Source organism: Dufourea novaeangliae, unplaced genomic scaffold (genome assembly GCF_001272555.1).
Source record: "Dufourea novaeangliae isolate 0120121106 unplaced genomic scaffold, ASM127255v1 scaffold493, whole genome shotgun sequence".
In the NCBI taxonomy this organism is placed as follows: Eukaryota; Metazoa; Arthropoda; class Insecta; order Hymenoptera; family Halictidae; genus Dufourea; species Dufourea novaeangliae.
Window position 1 is genome coordinate 159,380 of NW_015374430.1, and position 16,596 is coordinate 175,975.

The window sequence follows — 16,596 nt, forward strand, 5'->3', positions numbered from 1 at the left end:
TGCCTGATAAGCAAGCTCATATTTATCCAGGCGTGTATCGTCACTCTCGAGTAGAGATCAGTTAATTGTATACTTGTTCCGGGAGGTCTCTATCTCGTAGGTACTTCGATCAGCCGACTCTTCGTAGTGTCTAGTAAGGTTTATCGTCTTATCCAGTGTGTAACCTTTTCTTTTCGTATTTATACGGCGAAAGGGAGCCGCATTAGAGGGATCGGTTTACGAAACACGGGGGCCTTCTGCTGTGGGTACACGTGCGTCGTTGGGCTCGTCGCAGAAGTGTCCTGAAGAGTACCAGAGAGTTTGAATGGTCAATTTAAGAGCACACAGTTGTGTTAGATGAGATACGAAGAGAGAAGTTGGTTCCTAGTACTTGAACTAGACCAAGAGTTTTGTGGTTCTTCCAGTGTACATTTGGGACTCGACATGGCTTGGAGCTTTCGTGGAGTGTTGTGTTGGAGTTAGAATGATCTGGAGCGCATAGTACTGCTATTATATCCTGGTAGGGATTTCTGAAGATAAAGAGGTTCAGAAAACTCGAGATACATGCCCAAAAACTGATAAAAAGCCATCTAACAATCAAATAAGCCGAAAACTCTGTACGCAGGAAGAAAGGTGGATTATTTCAACGTTATTCACCAGGAACTTGTTCGTTTAATGGTCTCTGATCATCTAGGGGTGTTCGAGCACAAACTACGAGGTAGCTTGTTACAAAGGGAAAACGAGGTAAAGTGTGTCAACCATTCTTTGGTTCCCCGATACCGGGAGGTTTCGATCGATCCGATCATACCCATCCCAGATACCCCTTTCGTCTTGTCATTTGCCCTCGAACGAAAATCTATTAAAGAAAGCGAGGTCGTTGCGCGCGTCAACGTCGATAGAAAACGCGATCGTATCGTTGTGGCGTAGAGCAATCTGTTAGTGCAGGGGCCTTATCCTTACTGCGCGGGCCCTGACCGGGATTCGTCGCGATTGGACGACAGGATTGGAGTTCCGTGGTAGACGTTTGCATCCGACGTAGCCGTCAGTAGGTGATATATTTTTTAAAATTAGTGGTTTTGAGATAGGAAACCAGAAAAATAAATATTCATCGATTTGTTATTAATATTCTCAATTTGATTGTATTGATTTAGACTGTACAGTCTAGGAGGTTCGCAGTCGGTTTTTCACTGAACGATTTAAATTTAAAAATTGAGGGGCCTTACCCTAATCTAAGTCCCATCATTCTGTCACTACGACTTTATAGAAGACAATGCAGTCAGATATACACTCTCGTTCATAATTAATACAACACTTACTATATCTGAAATGAACACGAAAAAAGATGAAGAAATTATTGAAAATCCTTAATAAGTATTCGCTGAAGGATACGAAAGTCCTCTGCGTAATACTTATTATAATCCAGAGTAGTACAAAATACGTAATGTCTGAAACTACTCATTTTCATGTAACATCTATTGCTTAGTGTTTTGTAAACGAGAGCGTTGCGGCTGTGAAAGAATCACCGACCAAATCAGCTTTCTATCTTCGCTCTGAAGGATAAAGGTAAAAAAGATTCATTTCACTTTTCTAATCCAAACGAGCATAGACAATAGAGTTTAGAAACGGTGCAGATTTCTATTGTCTAAAAACGTATCGTATACGTTAATTGAACATAGCGTTAAATAAAAAAAAAAAACACAGCGTGCGTTTGAATCGCGCCGGCGATCGAACGTTCCAATATGGCGACCGGTTTTCAAAGGCGCCCGGAACCGTTGCTCCGTTTCACGACGGATCCCCAGTCAGGCGCCCAACCTTACCGTAACGCAAGGCAATCAGCTAAGAAATAACTTAGTTTTTATAGGATATTGAGCACGCGCTCTACTCCGGCGGGGCGCGGAAAATTAAGGGCCACGACCTTTTTCTTCTCGTCTTGAAGGGCGCGTGAAAAAAAGGGTCGACCGCGATCGGGCGATCGCCCGAGATTCTCAACGGCATATTTTTCTGTAAAACGATTGAGAGGGAGAGGGAGAGAGAGAGAGAGAGAGAGAGAGAGAGAGAGAGAGAGAGAAATCCTAAGTAAACCGTGTATTTACTATGGAAAACGATAATAATACGAGGAACTAAAAAAAGAGCATTTCCAATACGTACACTCGGGACAATTAATCGAATCGCAGAGTGGCATGGATGCATATGAGTATATAAATCGTTCTTTCCCGTTTTTCGGTTCGAGTTCTTTACGTGGTGCCAAACGAGAATAGCGAACCGCAACCGAAGGATCGTGGGAATTGTTCAGAGCGAAGAGCGGCTCAACTTTGTGCCAAGCTTAGGTAAATATTCGCGGACTGAAATGTGACACGTGTGCCAAAAAAAAAAAAAAAAAAAAAACAAGTGAAACGTCACGACGACACACAACCGCCGCGCCGCCGTAACTGTTTCGAGTATTAAAAAAGACGCTCCGCCGATTTTTCGTGTCCTTACTTAATTTCGTTTTTAGAGACCACTCCAAGCGTCTTTAGTTGATGTTTCGAGCGATGCTTCAGGGGGATCTTGTATTTAACGTGGTGATAAACGATTTTTGTATCGTGGTGTGTAGAACAATAATGTCTAGCTTGAACAACGAAGAACACGAGAAATCGGTTCGAGCGACGAAAAATGGGGCGTTATTGGGTTACGACGTACGAAATGTCCTTTTCGTAGGGTTAAGCGAAGACGTTTGATACTGTTGGTCATAGCGTCGAATTTTTCAGAATCTTCGTGATTCTTGAACTGTTAATCCAGCTCGGTTTTGTATCGTAAATATCTCTGTATGGAAATTGGGGATGAACGCAAACGATCTGGTCCATCCTAACCAGCAATAAATGCTGGTACGATGTATTTTAGGTTATTGCTGATATTACGGCGCAGTTGAATGAAAGAATATTTGCCGAGATACTTGAAAAACTGAAGTATCAAGGGAACATATTGAAGATCTTACGATTACGTCATGTTTCTACGTTTATTTTTGCTGTAAATTCTGTTTCTTTTTACATGGAGCACAAAGTATAGATTCTAAGAAATACAGGTTTCAATATGTATATTCCAAAAAAAAAAAAAGGTTTAAAGTACCAACGATCTTCAGGATTTTCAATACGCTTCTGAAGAAATTGTACGTGCCAAATCGGTGTCATTCCTGAATTGAAGAATATTTTACTAGGATAGCGACTTTTTTCTGAATAAGGATGACACAAACAAGGACTTGGACATTTCGTACGTTCGAATGAGTAAAAGAAAGAGCGAAATCGCGTTATCAGTGGCAGTTCCGATCGTACGTAAATTAAGAACGCCTCGTCGGGCGAGACAGGGATTATATAAAAAAAAAAAAAAAACAAAGTACGATAGGATGATCTTAAAAAAGCGTTGGGAGCTTTATCGATGTTCGCGATCCAATTCGAAAGATCGCCTCGCGTTATCCCAGCGATAGATAACGGGGTAGCCCGCTTCCGTTAGCCAAAACACACTTTCTCCCAATCGTGTGATTTCCAACCCCCTCTTGTCTTCCCTTTTCTTCTTCTCTTCCGTCTTCTTCGATCGTTGCACGCCGACTATTCGTGGTTACCGCGTAGAACGGGGCGAATGTATTTGCGGCGTTAGCGGGACGATCCACGGTAGGCTGTGAAAGTGAATGTTTAATTAACGAAAAAAAATTAAACGTCGACGCGTTTCGGAGTGTTCATATCTTGTTGCATATCATCCTTCGAAGACAATGATTAATTATTAGTCGAATCGAAGCGAGAGTTTTCCAAGGTCACTTTGATAACTATCAGTGTTTCAGATTCAATTATATTGTTTTTTGTCTACAGTTTCGTTTTGAAAAAGTCGATATATTTGTTCGAGAATTTTTTTTAAATTGTTCTTAATTACATAAGCTTGGCCTGCACAAGGAATTGAAATAGCAATACAGGTAATTCAAAAAAGACGTTTAAGTTGCATGATTTGGTTAGTCTGTACTATAATATTACTATTATATAATGAGGTTTCGAGTGCGTTGGATTTATTGGACAAAGATTTGTGGGATTGTTTATAGTGGGGGAAGTGGCTTTGTGAAACTGATAGATTCGACTGTGGACAGTATTCTAGTGTCAAATATCGTGAGGTAGAAAAAGAATTTCAAATTACATAGTTTTTCAATGGACATATTTTTAATACACTCCTGCAAGACTAAATCCCTGAGGAATTTCACTTGTAGTTCAAATTTTCAGAGAGATCAGAATCCTGACATATCTGCTCTTTTACGTCGCTCAAAAATAGGTATTCTAATGTTTAAATCAATTTCTACAGTCTTAAATATAACAAAAAAATGATATTAATACTATACTTATCCTACCAAATGATGTAGCTTAGAAAATATTTTTTTATTACATTTGAGTAGATAAGTCTCTGGTACCCAAGGGTTAATTAATTTATCAATTGTAAATTGTGAGAGTTTGCTACCGTGGATCGTTTCGAACGCCAAAGCAAGCGACCCCTTCTCCGCGAAACGGGCCAATGAGACGCGACCTTGCACACCCTGTTAACACCGTTTTTGCACCGAAAACTCAAAGAGCCGATCACGTCATTTACCGTGCTGTGTGTGTGTACACTTCATCCGTGTTCCTCCTCTTTCTTCGTTCGCGGGGTCTTCTTATTTTTCTTTGTTTCTTATGTTTTTTTTTTTTATCTTCCTCGGCCGATAACGACTTATGTTTGAGAAGCCTTTACGAAAACAGGGTCATAAATACTTACGTGTAATACGAGTATTTTAAATTTTTATCGCGGTTAACGAGAAACAAAAAATACGCGCGAAGAAAACTAAAAAAAAAAAAGTGAGATAAATAGGCGAGCGACAAAAAAAATTGAGAAACAAAGCGAAACGTAGTGTGCAATGTATACAGTGAACAAAAAAAAACCTATCTAAGGGAAAAAAGCGAATAAAAATTTTTACAAAAAAAAAACGTACGAGAGAGATAGGTGTGATTCTGTGAGAGAGAAAAATGCGTAGAGAGAACTGAGTCGCGACTTGCGTCTTTCAATGAGTTTCGTCGAGTTAAGAGAAGCGAAACGTCGCTTTTTATAACGTGTTGCTGCGAAGAAGATATATATGTATGTATATGTGCGCCGTAGGGATCTGCATGCACACTGTATTATTGCGTGTGCAGGCGCAATTACACGAGTCTCTGCGAGCACAGGGAATTAGGGTGGAGGATCGTTCTTGATCGCGGTATTGAACGTGAACGGCATCGATTGTCACGGGCGAATGGATCGAATTCTCGACGTGATCCATTAAATCAGATCACTCGATGATCGATGGTTTCGTATCACCCATGAGGATAGCCTATCAACACTGGGGACATACCTGACCATAATTGACGTGAATTTTTCATTGGGAATCCCGTGAATCGGTTGTTCTATCTGAGAATCGATCAGAATTGTAATTTAACAGGTGCTTTCTTTACACTGTGGTACTTTTAAACGATTATTTTTATCGTTATTAATCGTTTCAAAGTGTGTCTTAATAATCATTTTAATTAAAAAACTTGTTTCGTTGAGTAAGTTTTGTTACACGTTTCACAACCGTCGTATTGTCGGATGTAACAGTTAATTTGTTCTGAAAGTTTGTCGACTAACTCGCTAACTTCATCGATACATATATGACATAATCCAGTTTTGGGCTAGAGGAACATCAACCTCAGGCGAATCAAACTATCTTGACGATCGATAAAAAAACTTGTCCCAATAAATCACGGCTCAATCGACCAAAATCTATGATTAATACGCTTAATTAATACGCCAAGTCGAAACCACGTCTTATAATTGGATAAAATCGCAATATACAAAATGAACTCGTCGAGAATAATCACAGGATCATCCCGTGATCAATCGACCGGTACATTATTCCAGGGTAACGTTTTCTAAGGGAATAAAACGGGGGAGGGGGAGGGGGTGAAAGAAAGGTGACCCGCGTACCCTTCGAAGAGACAAATACGTAAGTTAGAGGTGCACGAGGAGACGGAGTTAGATGAGGAGAGATACGAGCCTTTCTTCGAGATCGACAGATAACGCGAGCAACCATAGGGGAAGTATATGAAACACGGGAGACAGGTGTTATGGGACAACGGTGCCAAGCGAAAAACGGCATATCCGCGGTGCCGTCCGTTCCACCGGTTCGCCCGGCGATTTTTGCCGTGTCAGTGAACGCTTTTCCATCGTGAGAACGGCGGGAATGTGAAATGATCAAAGGGGGCGGCGGGAAATGCCAATGTAGTGTAAAAAAGAAATGATCCACCGGGGCGGACGGAATCGTGCAACACGACACGGTGCACATCGACGTGTATTCGGGATCGCCGTGTTTTCCGCGCGGCACTGTATATACGTATATATATATACATATATATAATCGACAATCTGAAAGCCACGTATATCCGGTATACGCGAATTATAGTTCGTTCCTCCGCAATTGATTAAAACTTTCGATCAATTTTCATCGAATACCGGCCGAGTTTGATAAGTCACGACGTTACCTGGTACCCAAGAAATTTGAATCTGGGATGATTTGAAACAACTTTTTCGCTAAGGAAAAAATTGTTTCAAATCATCCCTTTCAAGGACTTACAACTATTTTGGGACACCCTGTGTGTAGATAGATACAGAAAGAGGGCGAGAGAAAGAAAGAGAGAGAATACACTATACCTTGTAGTCGACGTTTACATATCTTTAAAACTCGTTCTGTTCAGAGCATACTACGCCCGTGGGGTTCAGTGACGATCTCTGGAGAAGGATCGAGCGTATGTCACTGATCCCAACATGGCCGATTATGCTCCGTCGTCACGGTAGCAGACAGCCTGTGTAGACCCGTGAATAACGTCACAGGTAATCCCTGGCCCAAAGGCAGTCTACATATCAGACTCTAGTTAGCACCAGGACCTTTTCAATTCTGATGTTTTCGTAACCTCGAGTCAACTTTTCGATGTGTTTCTCGTACCCACCCACGGCTCGTGTCTCGTACCTCGACTTCCACTATTTTGGGAATCGGAGGAACGAGGGAGAGTCTTGCGTTGATCGAGAAATACTGAATTTTTAATCCTTCGATCTCTCCCCCCTTCATCCCCGAAGCGATATATTAACCTTCTTTGAGATGATTTCGCGTCGATAAGATCTTTTGCGAAAACGATCCGAGAAACGATCGTCGATACGAAATCATTGGATCATTTCTGATCCAACATTAACCCCACTTATCCAGACACGGTACATCCTAGAACCTAGATTATTCGTATCGTCAGTTACTGCTACTAAGGCTAATATTTACCGCTACCAACACGCAACTATAATCGCCATTAAGTACTGTTACTACCTAACATCGCCCCGTTATCTGACGGTTGTCTGAACGGTCAGTTTTTTACTGTTGGTTAGGTAACCCTAGGGATCGAATTGAATCATTGAAAAGGGAATAACGAGAGGCTAGACTCTTTCCAGATAGAACATTTTGCGAATTTTTTTCCTTTTCTACTTCCCGCGATCCTCGTGCGCTCATTTGTTGCTCGTGATCGTGAGTGCTGAGAGAAGGAACTTAACGCTTACCGATTTTTTCATGCAGACTTATACCATGTTAACTTGATACACAGTCATCTGAAAATTGTAAACGAAATATCCAAACACGAATTATTACATGAACGTCTATTAACGCAATTCTGTTTGGAAACTTTCACTACTTTGAGGCTGTATATTTAAATTTATAGAAATATACGATCTCCGGTACTTAAATTGCAAATTAATTTAATAAAATGTTGAATTTCAATTTTTTAAGATTGTTTAAAAATTTAAAAAGATGCAACCTCTCTGACAATAAATATCATTTCCGATATTGTCTCGTATACTTTTTATTTTCAAATGATTTTGTGTTTTAAAATGTTTCTTTAAAATATTTGAATAATTTATTATATTGGAATAATTGTAAATAGTTATTGTAACTGTGGTTAAGAGTCACGTTTCATTTTCGGTCCAGCAATTAGATCGATCTCTTAACCCCAAAAATCTTTCTGAATTTCTCTCAGCACGTAGTGCTGCCAACGTTATTTCAGTATGCGTTCATCGTCGAATCTCTCGAACGTCGAGAGTCATTTCGTGGAAATTGTGAATTATTTGTTACGATAACGTTTTTAAAAAAACGAGAACCTGTTCCCACGGATGTACAGTGACACACACGCAATCAGAGTCGAAACGGAAGCCTGACGACGAAAATCGAAAAGATCTTAAGCGTTCATTATGATTCGTCCGGCCAAGTGTTTATTGGTACGACTGCCGTGTTTTTCGTCTCGCGATAACGAGGCACGAAAGCAATGTTCTCACAGCAATCTGTTTGTTATGTATTATTATTGTCGATACTTTTTACGTAAATCGATAAGTTGTTAATTAGTTGCTACGCGCTGGGAGACGGAAAATCATCGCGTCCTATATTACGAAGCGTGTACGTTAAACAAAAGGATACGCTTCACTGATTCTTGGTGATAAAAGGCTAAGACTGTTATTCGTTCATGTTGAAAATGTATTAATTTGTCACTCGAGGTCGACATTTTTACAAATTTTACTCAACTATTATAATACCGATCAATATTCATCGGTTTCAAAATTTGTAATTGAATTTGAGTAAATTTATACATTGTGATGGAAATCAGCAGTCGCAGACAGTAAGCGTGAACGAATAGTATGATAAGAAAAACAAGAATCAATTAGCGAAATATGTATACGATGGGGGAAAAGAACGTTTCGATTATTCGCGATGATTTTCGTCTTCGTTCTTTGTTTTTTTTTTTTAATAAGCTTCGGTTGCTCAAAAATTCCCTCTCCGCCACTACGGAGAATGTTTTTTATTCGCGAGAACGATCGAGGAATAAACTTGCCACTGTTGTTTCTGCATAACGCGTGTAAAGAATTGATCCTTTGGTGGATGTGCCACAGCATTTAGTATCGTAAACAAATTTTCCGTCAGATTCACAGAAATTCGTTAAACATAATCTTTTTTCAATCCTAGGAAGACTAGACGGGAGTTCGTTGAAAATATGTGCTACTTTTACTGTTTAAAACATTTCGAGTTGTACAATAAAATCCTCAGTCTTCTCACGAGCGACACCAAGACCCAAAACCGTGAAACAAAATGGGTACACTGATCTAGTGTGAGTAATTTATTTATTACACCCACAAATTACCACGTGAGTTTTGCTCTTGGAAAGTCGTTCCTTACCTGGACCAGTCATTCTTTGATCAAGAGCAAACTTGGAGCAACACTTTGGACGTTCCGGTTCTAGTTACTTATATTGTTTCTCAAAGAATGTAATCGACGTATGTTCATTTACAATGTAAAAGGAATGACTTAATTACGAATTGAGGATTGTATTAATCTTGCGGTGCTGAATGTTGCGGCGCGACCATCAAATGGGTCATCCAGGCATGTCCAACTGGAGAGCTTCTCTTGGATAAGACAGTATTTTTCTTTACACAAACGTACGATAATTAATTAATTTTCCCCCGTGTTCAACGATGAACACCACGAACACCCACTCGATTTTTTATATCGCACTGATACGCGTTGCAGCGAGAAACGGTCCGGTGTCAACGATTCCGTGGGATCGTCGCGTGACCCCTGCCCCACTGATCCATCATTTATGCACGAATATTCGGATATTCAGCGATTATACATGTATATAAAAACGTGCACCACACGTACACACCATACACACGCGTCTGACCAGAAATTGTAATTTATCGTCAGTGTTTTACTAGAGTGTCAGCTAAAGCTACCGAGCGATGAACATTCGTTCCGACAGGCATTCTTACGGAATATATAATACACGTATTATAAAACAAACACATATAATATGTATATTATGTATCGTACACCGGGGATATATAGCCCCGAAAACAGTTTATCCACGACCAAGAAGTGCCGAAACCATTGGCGAGAGAGAAACATTTAGGAGGACGATCGAAATCGTTCGATCGTTTCGGGATATCCGTATATACGCAGGATCAACGATGATCCACGATCGCGCGTGCACATAAGTAAAACACCAGATGTACACACACGCGTACGGAATTGTACGTGGGCTCCCATCTACACGCGTACGGACAAAAGTATGTGTACAGTATTACCTCTCTATAAGCGCGACGCTTAGGCCCAGCGATGGAATTACAGAGAGCAATGGACACGTTTCCATGGACGTTTTTTCATTGATTGGCGGTTATTTTCAATAGTTTCCTTTATTTAATCGATCAACATAGTCCCCCATTTACGGTGGCGAGATATGATCGTAAAAGGGACGCGTTTATAGAGAGGGAAGTACTGTGTATACGTAATATATACATATACAGGAGCAAAACGGGATTAAGGAGAGTTTTCGCATCATTAACAGCCAGGCTGCACCTCTTTTTTGATTCTCACACGCACTCGGCCCACACCTGGGGATCTTCGATCGACATTCTTTTTTAGCGGTCAGAGAGAGGGATCGCGGACTTTACCACCAAAACTCGGATATAGAGATTTAATGTTTGTAAGAGCAATAACGATTGTAAATTTTTCAAGTACACTGTATTTGAATGTGTAAGTTGCATAAAAAAGACAGATTTTTTAGATATTGCACTATAATATTTATTATTACTAAGGTAAACGAGGACAGGGTCGCGGCACGCCGCGCTCGCGACGCTCCGCCGTGTGCGCGTGTGTGTGTGTTTCTCTCTGCCTCGATCGCGAACGAATCCGGGATCCACGACCACGAGGAGGCGATTCATGATCGCCAATCCTGTGCGACTGGTTTCATTGATCCCATATACACCCTCGGGACCGAGGGCGTGAATTGAAAATTCGGCGATCGACGGACAGAGTCGCGAGCGCGGCCGCCACGCGATGGATCATGGATTAATATTAATTAATAAAAAATAAAAAAAGAAAAGAGGCAGAGCGAATGCATTGTTCTTTCCAATAAATGAAGAAGCAAGATTTTTAGTGTTTACACTACAATTGATAAACGATTCTATTATTACATAATATTATATTAATAACAATATTATTACTGTAATGTTTGTTTTTGGTTATTAAAGTGTGTATATAGCAATATATTCTAGAAATGGTCTCTTGTCGAAATCTCTTCAACATCGCATGTCCCCTACATTGTTTCGATTGATTGCCACTGACAGGAGATTAATCTACGTTATTTCAGCTACAAGTTGAGTGCTTGGTCAAGACGAATCAGCCGTTTTAGGGTACTAATCTACATCAGAAAAGTGTTGCCTGTTTAGTGGTGATGTGATTGCAACAAGTTTCGATCGAATTTACACAGCTAAACGAGCATCAGTTTTCCTCGTCATGGATTACATTCGAAGTTTAAAGAACGCAGATTAGTACTCTCTGGCAGGTGGGAACCAGTAATTACAAGAACATTGTTAAAATCTCAATTGTTTGCAACAGTTTAGTTCACTTTAAAAAGCTCTTCCATCGTTCTACGGACAAGTTACACCTTGATCAAGCATTCATTTTGAAGCTGAAAGAACGTAGATTAATCTCCTGTAATTGAAAATAACAATAAACGACCAGAACACTGTTAAAATCGCATTTAATCGCAGAGTACCACTATTTTTTCGACTGGTGGCGCCATCCGTGGCGAATCGCTGAAACTACTAGCCAATTATTTGGGTAGCAGTTTCAGCGTTTCGCCACGGGTGGCGCCACCGGTCGAAAAAATAATGGTACTCCGCGATTAAATGCGATTTTAACAGTGTTCTGGTTGTTTATTGTTATTATCAATAATAGTGGATTAATCTACGTACTTTCAGCTACAAATTGAGTGCTTCAGCTAAACGAAAGCTGTCCGTATAACGGTGTAAGAGCTGTCCAAAGTGAACTAACCGGGGTACGCATGACGAGATACAGTGTCAACCGTTGCAAATAAATTCCGATTTCAACAGTGTTCTGGTCGTTTATTGTTACTGCCACTGACAGGAGATTAATCTACGTTCTTTCAACTACAAGTTGAGTGCTTGGTCAAGACGAATCAGCCGTTATAGGGTACTAATCTAAATTCTTTAAACTTCGAATGTAATGCATGACGAAGAAAAGTGTTGCCTGTTTAGTGGTTATGTAATTGTCACAGATTTCGATCGGATTTACACTGCTAAACGAGCATCAGTTTTCCTCGTCATGGATTACATTCGAAGTTTAAAGAACGTAGATTACTATTCTCTAACGGCTGGAAACCAGTAATCGCAAGAATATTGTTAAAATCGCATTTGTTTGCAACGGTTGACAGTGTATCTCGCCATGCGTACCCCGTTTAGTTCACTTTGAATAGCTCTTCCATCGTTCTATGGACAAGTTACGTCTTGATCAAGCATTCAGTTTGAAGCTAAAAGAACGTAGATTAATCTCCTGTCATTGAAAAGAACCATAAACGACCAGAACACTGTTAAATTCGCATTTAATCGCGGAATACCACTATGTTTTTGACCGGTGGCGCCGCCCGCGGCGATTCGCTCAAACTGCTAGCCAAATAATACCGACAGGTGAGGGAAAATTTCTAGTGATGGAAAAATGCGAATATCTCAGTAATTAGGCGCTGAAAATGAACACTGTTAATCACAAATTATTCCTGAGCTCTTAATGCATCAACCCAATACTGCAAAACCTCAGAATTAGTCAAAATAATTATGCCTGCAATACCGCAGCTACCTCATGGAGCGGCAACCCTAATTCGATGGCATTTACACCGCTGAACGGGCATCATTTTCGCTGGTTATGCATTAGATTAGAAGTTTGAAGAACGTAGAATAATACTCTCTAACGGCTGGGAACCAGTAATCACAAGAACATTGTTAAAATCAGATTTATTTGCAACGGTTGACACTGTATCTCGTCATGCGTACCCCGGTTAGTTCACTTTGGATAGTTCTTACCCCGTTATACGGACAGCTTTCGTTTAGCTGAAGCACTCAATTTGTAGCTGAAAGTACGTAGATGAATCCACTATTATTGATAATAACAATAAACAACCAGAACACTGTTAAAATCGCATTTAATCGCGGAGTACCATTATTATTTTTCGACCGGTGGCGCCACCCGTGGCGAAACGCTGAAACTGCTACCCAAATAATTGGCTAGTAGTTTCAGCGATTCGCCACGGATGGCGCCACCAGTCGAAAAATTTGTGGTATTCCGCGATTAAATGCGATTTTAAGAGTGTTCTGGTTGTTTATTGTTATTTTCAATTACAGGAGATTAATCTACGTTCTTTTAGCTTCAAACTGAATGCTTGATCAAGACGTAACTTGTCCATAGAACGTTGGAAGAGCTTTTTAAAGTAAACTAAACGGGGTACGTATCGCGAGATAGACTGTCAACCGTTGCAAACAATTGAGATTTTAACAATGTTCTTGTAATTATTGGTTCCCACCTGCCAGAGAGTACTAATCTGCGTTCTTTAAACTTCGAATGTAATCCATGACGAGGTAAACTGATGCTCGTTTAGCTGTGTAAATCCGATCGAAACCTGTGGCAAGTACATAACCACTAAACAGGCAACACTTTTCTTCGTCATGCACTACATTCGAAGTTTAAAGAATGTAGATTAGTACCCTGTAACGGCTGATTCGTCTTGACCAAGCACTCAACTTGTAGTTGAAAGAACGTAGATTAATCTCATGTCAGTGGCAATAACAATAAACGACCAGAACACTGTTAAAATCGCACTTTATTTGCAACGGTTGACACTGTATCTCGTCATGCGTACCCCGTTTAGTTCACTTTAAAAAGCTCTTCCATCGTTCTACGGACAAGTTACACCTTGATCAAGCATTCAGTTTGAAGCTGAAAGAACGTAGATTAGTCTCCTGTAATTGAAAATAACAATAAACGACCAGAACACTGTTAAAATCGCATTTAATCGCGGAAATACAGTGTCAACCGTTGCAATTAAATTGCGATTTTAACAGTGTTCTGGTCGTTTATTTTCTAGTGAGTTTGGCGGGCGCTGAGTTGCTCATCACTATCGTACACTTGAATCAGACATCATCAGACAGCAATAGCAAGCAATAGTAAACAAGGTGATTTTGATTGACAGATCGACACGTGCTCATAACATTTGTGAATACATTTTTATTTAACATGACGTCTAATGAAATGGAAGTAGATGAAGAAAATGAAACGAAGCCAAAGCAATTTCATGAGTTCGAATTAGATGACAGAATACTTAAGGTAAAGTGGTAAAGTATCTTTTTGAATTTAAAGGTTATTTTACCTTAGTTTAAAGGGAAAGAAACTGTCTCTTTATTTAGAAGCATATAGATTAGTATATAAAATAATATAATTGACATTTTATAATAAACTTTATTTCATATGTATATTTATTTCAGGCTATTGCAAAATTAGGTTGGTTAGAACCAACATTAATACAAGAAAATGCAATACCATTAATGTTAGAGGGAAAGGATATTTTAATTCGAGCCCGTACAGGATCTGGAAAAACAGCTGCTTTTGCTATACCACTCATTCAAAAAATTTTATTGAACAAACGATCCCAAAAAAAACAAGAGATTAAAAGTCTTATTATAGCTCCTAGTAAAGAGCTATGTAAACAAATACATGATGTAATGATCAGTTTAACTATAAAGTGTAGTAGGGAAGTGAGAACAATTGATGTTAGTCCACAAATAGATCTAAGTGCACAGAAGGCACTGTTAGCAGAGAAACCTGATATTGTTGTTGGTACTCCTGGCAGAGTATTACAACATTTGAAAGCAGACAATATGAAATTGAAACGTTCCCTGGAAACATTAGTAATTGATGAAGCTGACTTGGTATGTGGCTTCAACTTCTTACATTGAATTTATGTTATAGTAATATTCTGATATTTCAGATATTTTCATTTGGATATGAAGATGAAATAAAAAGTTTGATGAATTATTTGCCTACTGTATATCAAGCAGCTTTAGCTTCTGCAACATTGTCTGAAGATGTTGTAACTCTCAAAAAATTAGTCCTACATAATCCAGCAACTCTGAAACTAGAGGAACCTCCATTAGCACCATTATCTCAGCTGTCACATTACAGTCTTGCTGCAGAAGAAAATGATAAGGCTGCTATTTTATATGCTTTATTAAAGCTGCATTTAATTAGGTAGTTCCACAAAAATGAATACAGTTCCAGTGATTCTGTGTTAGTCATTTAGAATTTAATTTAGATACTTTTTTTACAGAGGAAAGACCATTATTTTTGTAAATATAGTAGATCGTTGTTACAAGTTAAAGTTATTCCTTGAACAATTTGGTATACCTACCTGTGTTTTAAATTCAGAATTACCAGCTGTTTCAAGATGTAGAGCAGTTACTCAATTCAATTCTGGAACATATGATATTATAATAGCATCAGATGAAAAATCATTGGAAGAAGTAAGTTTCATACACATTACCTATTTGTATAATACATGTATATTGTACAGCTGCAATAGTTATTATCTCTTGTAGCCACACTTAGTGAAAGTTAAAAAAGGCAAAAGGAAAAAGGACAAGGAATCCGGTGTAGCACGTGGCATAGATTTTCAATTTGTGTCTAATATAATAAACTTTGATTTTCCTTTGGATGTTAACTCTTACATTCATAGAGCTGGGCGTACCGCACGAGGAAAGAACCAAGGAACTGCGTTGAGTTTTATATCAGTCAGAGAGAGACCTCTCCTTGAACAAGTTGAAGAAGAATTAAAACATTGTTACAATCGCGATACATTATTTAAAACGTACCAGTTTAAATTAGAGGAGGTTGAAGGTTTTCGGTATGTAAAACTTAATTTAATTTATATAGGACAGGAAATAATATGGAAATCTTACGCGAGTTTCGGTCACGTAATTTAATCGGGCTCGGTACCGATGTCGTAAAAGACTTAAATTTCTGTTGCGCCCTCTACAATTAAGAACGGTGAAGTCGAGAACTACATTCAGTGCGGTTACTGAAGTTAACAGAAAGAAGATTAAAGCTAATACGAAATTGAAGATAGAATCGTTCCAGTTTCTTTATTTCTAACAAAATTAGTACATAATTCTGTTACAGTTGGGTATACCTCTTGTCTCAAACATATTACTTTTATTCTATGCTAATTAGTGATTTTATATTTTACATTCATACTAATACTTTCATTTTCTTCAGATACCGAGCAAAGGATGCATGGCAAGCAGTAACAAGAATAGCTGTTCGCGAGGCTCGCTTAAAAGAAATAAAACAGGAAGTATTGAATTGTCAGAAATTGAAAAGCTATTTTGAAGATAACCCAAGGGATTTGCAATCCTTAAGACAAGATAAAGCACTGCATACTGTGAAATTACAACCACACTTAAAAGATGTACCTGACTATATAGTTCCGCCCTCTTTGAAAAGACTAGTAGGAATTGGTAAAAGGAAAAGGTTTAATAGAGAAGCTGCAGCATCCAGACCTACTGCCACACAATCGAAATACAAAGCACGGGCATCGAATCCGCTAGTTAGTTTACAAATACAAAAATAAAAAATGATTCTGTACCAGTCTTTTTAAACTCATTTATTTGTTTTCGTTCAGTATAAATAACATTCTA

General features: G+C 39.1%; 1 protein-coding gene across 1 annotated transcript; it reads left to right on the top strand.

Annotated features, from left to right (window-relative positions):
• The first annotated feature begins 11,868 nt into the window (after window positions 1-11,868).
• Window positions 11,869-16,529, top strand: LOC107193077 (probable ATP-dependent RNA helicase DDX56). The gene is made up of 7 exons (XM_015582458.1): window positions 11,869-11,894; window positions 13,992-14,230; window positions 14,389-14,832; window positions 14,892-15,151; window positions 15,231-15,423; window positions 15,499-15,803; window positions 16,175-16,529. Exons 2-7 carry the CDS (start codon window positions 14,141-14,143, stop codon window positions 16,527-16,529), a joined length of 1,647 nt encoding a protein of 548 aa, XP_015437944.1. The 5' UTR covers window positions 11,869-11,894; window positions 13,992-14,140.
• Window positions 16,530-16,596: the final 67 nt, after the last annotated feature.

What these genes read in the sequence shown, in the direction of transcription:
- LOC107193077 (XM_015582458.1), top strand. Translation starts at nt 14,141, where the DNA reads ATGACGTCTAATGAAATGGAAGTAGATGAAGAAAATGAAACGAAGCCA. An exon ending in TAATTGATGAAGCTGACTTG is followed by an intron (nt 14,833 to 14,891) that starts GTATGTGGCTTC and finishes CTGATATTTCAG; the next exon opens with ATATTTTCATTTGGATATGA. An exon ending in GAGGAGGTTGAAGGTTTTCG is followed by an intron (nt 15,804 to 16,174) that starts GTATGTAAAACT and finishes CATTTTCTTCAG; the next exon opens with ATACCGAGCAAAGGATGCAT.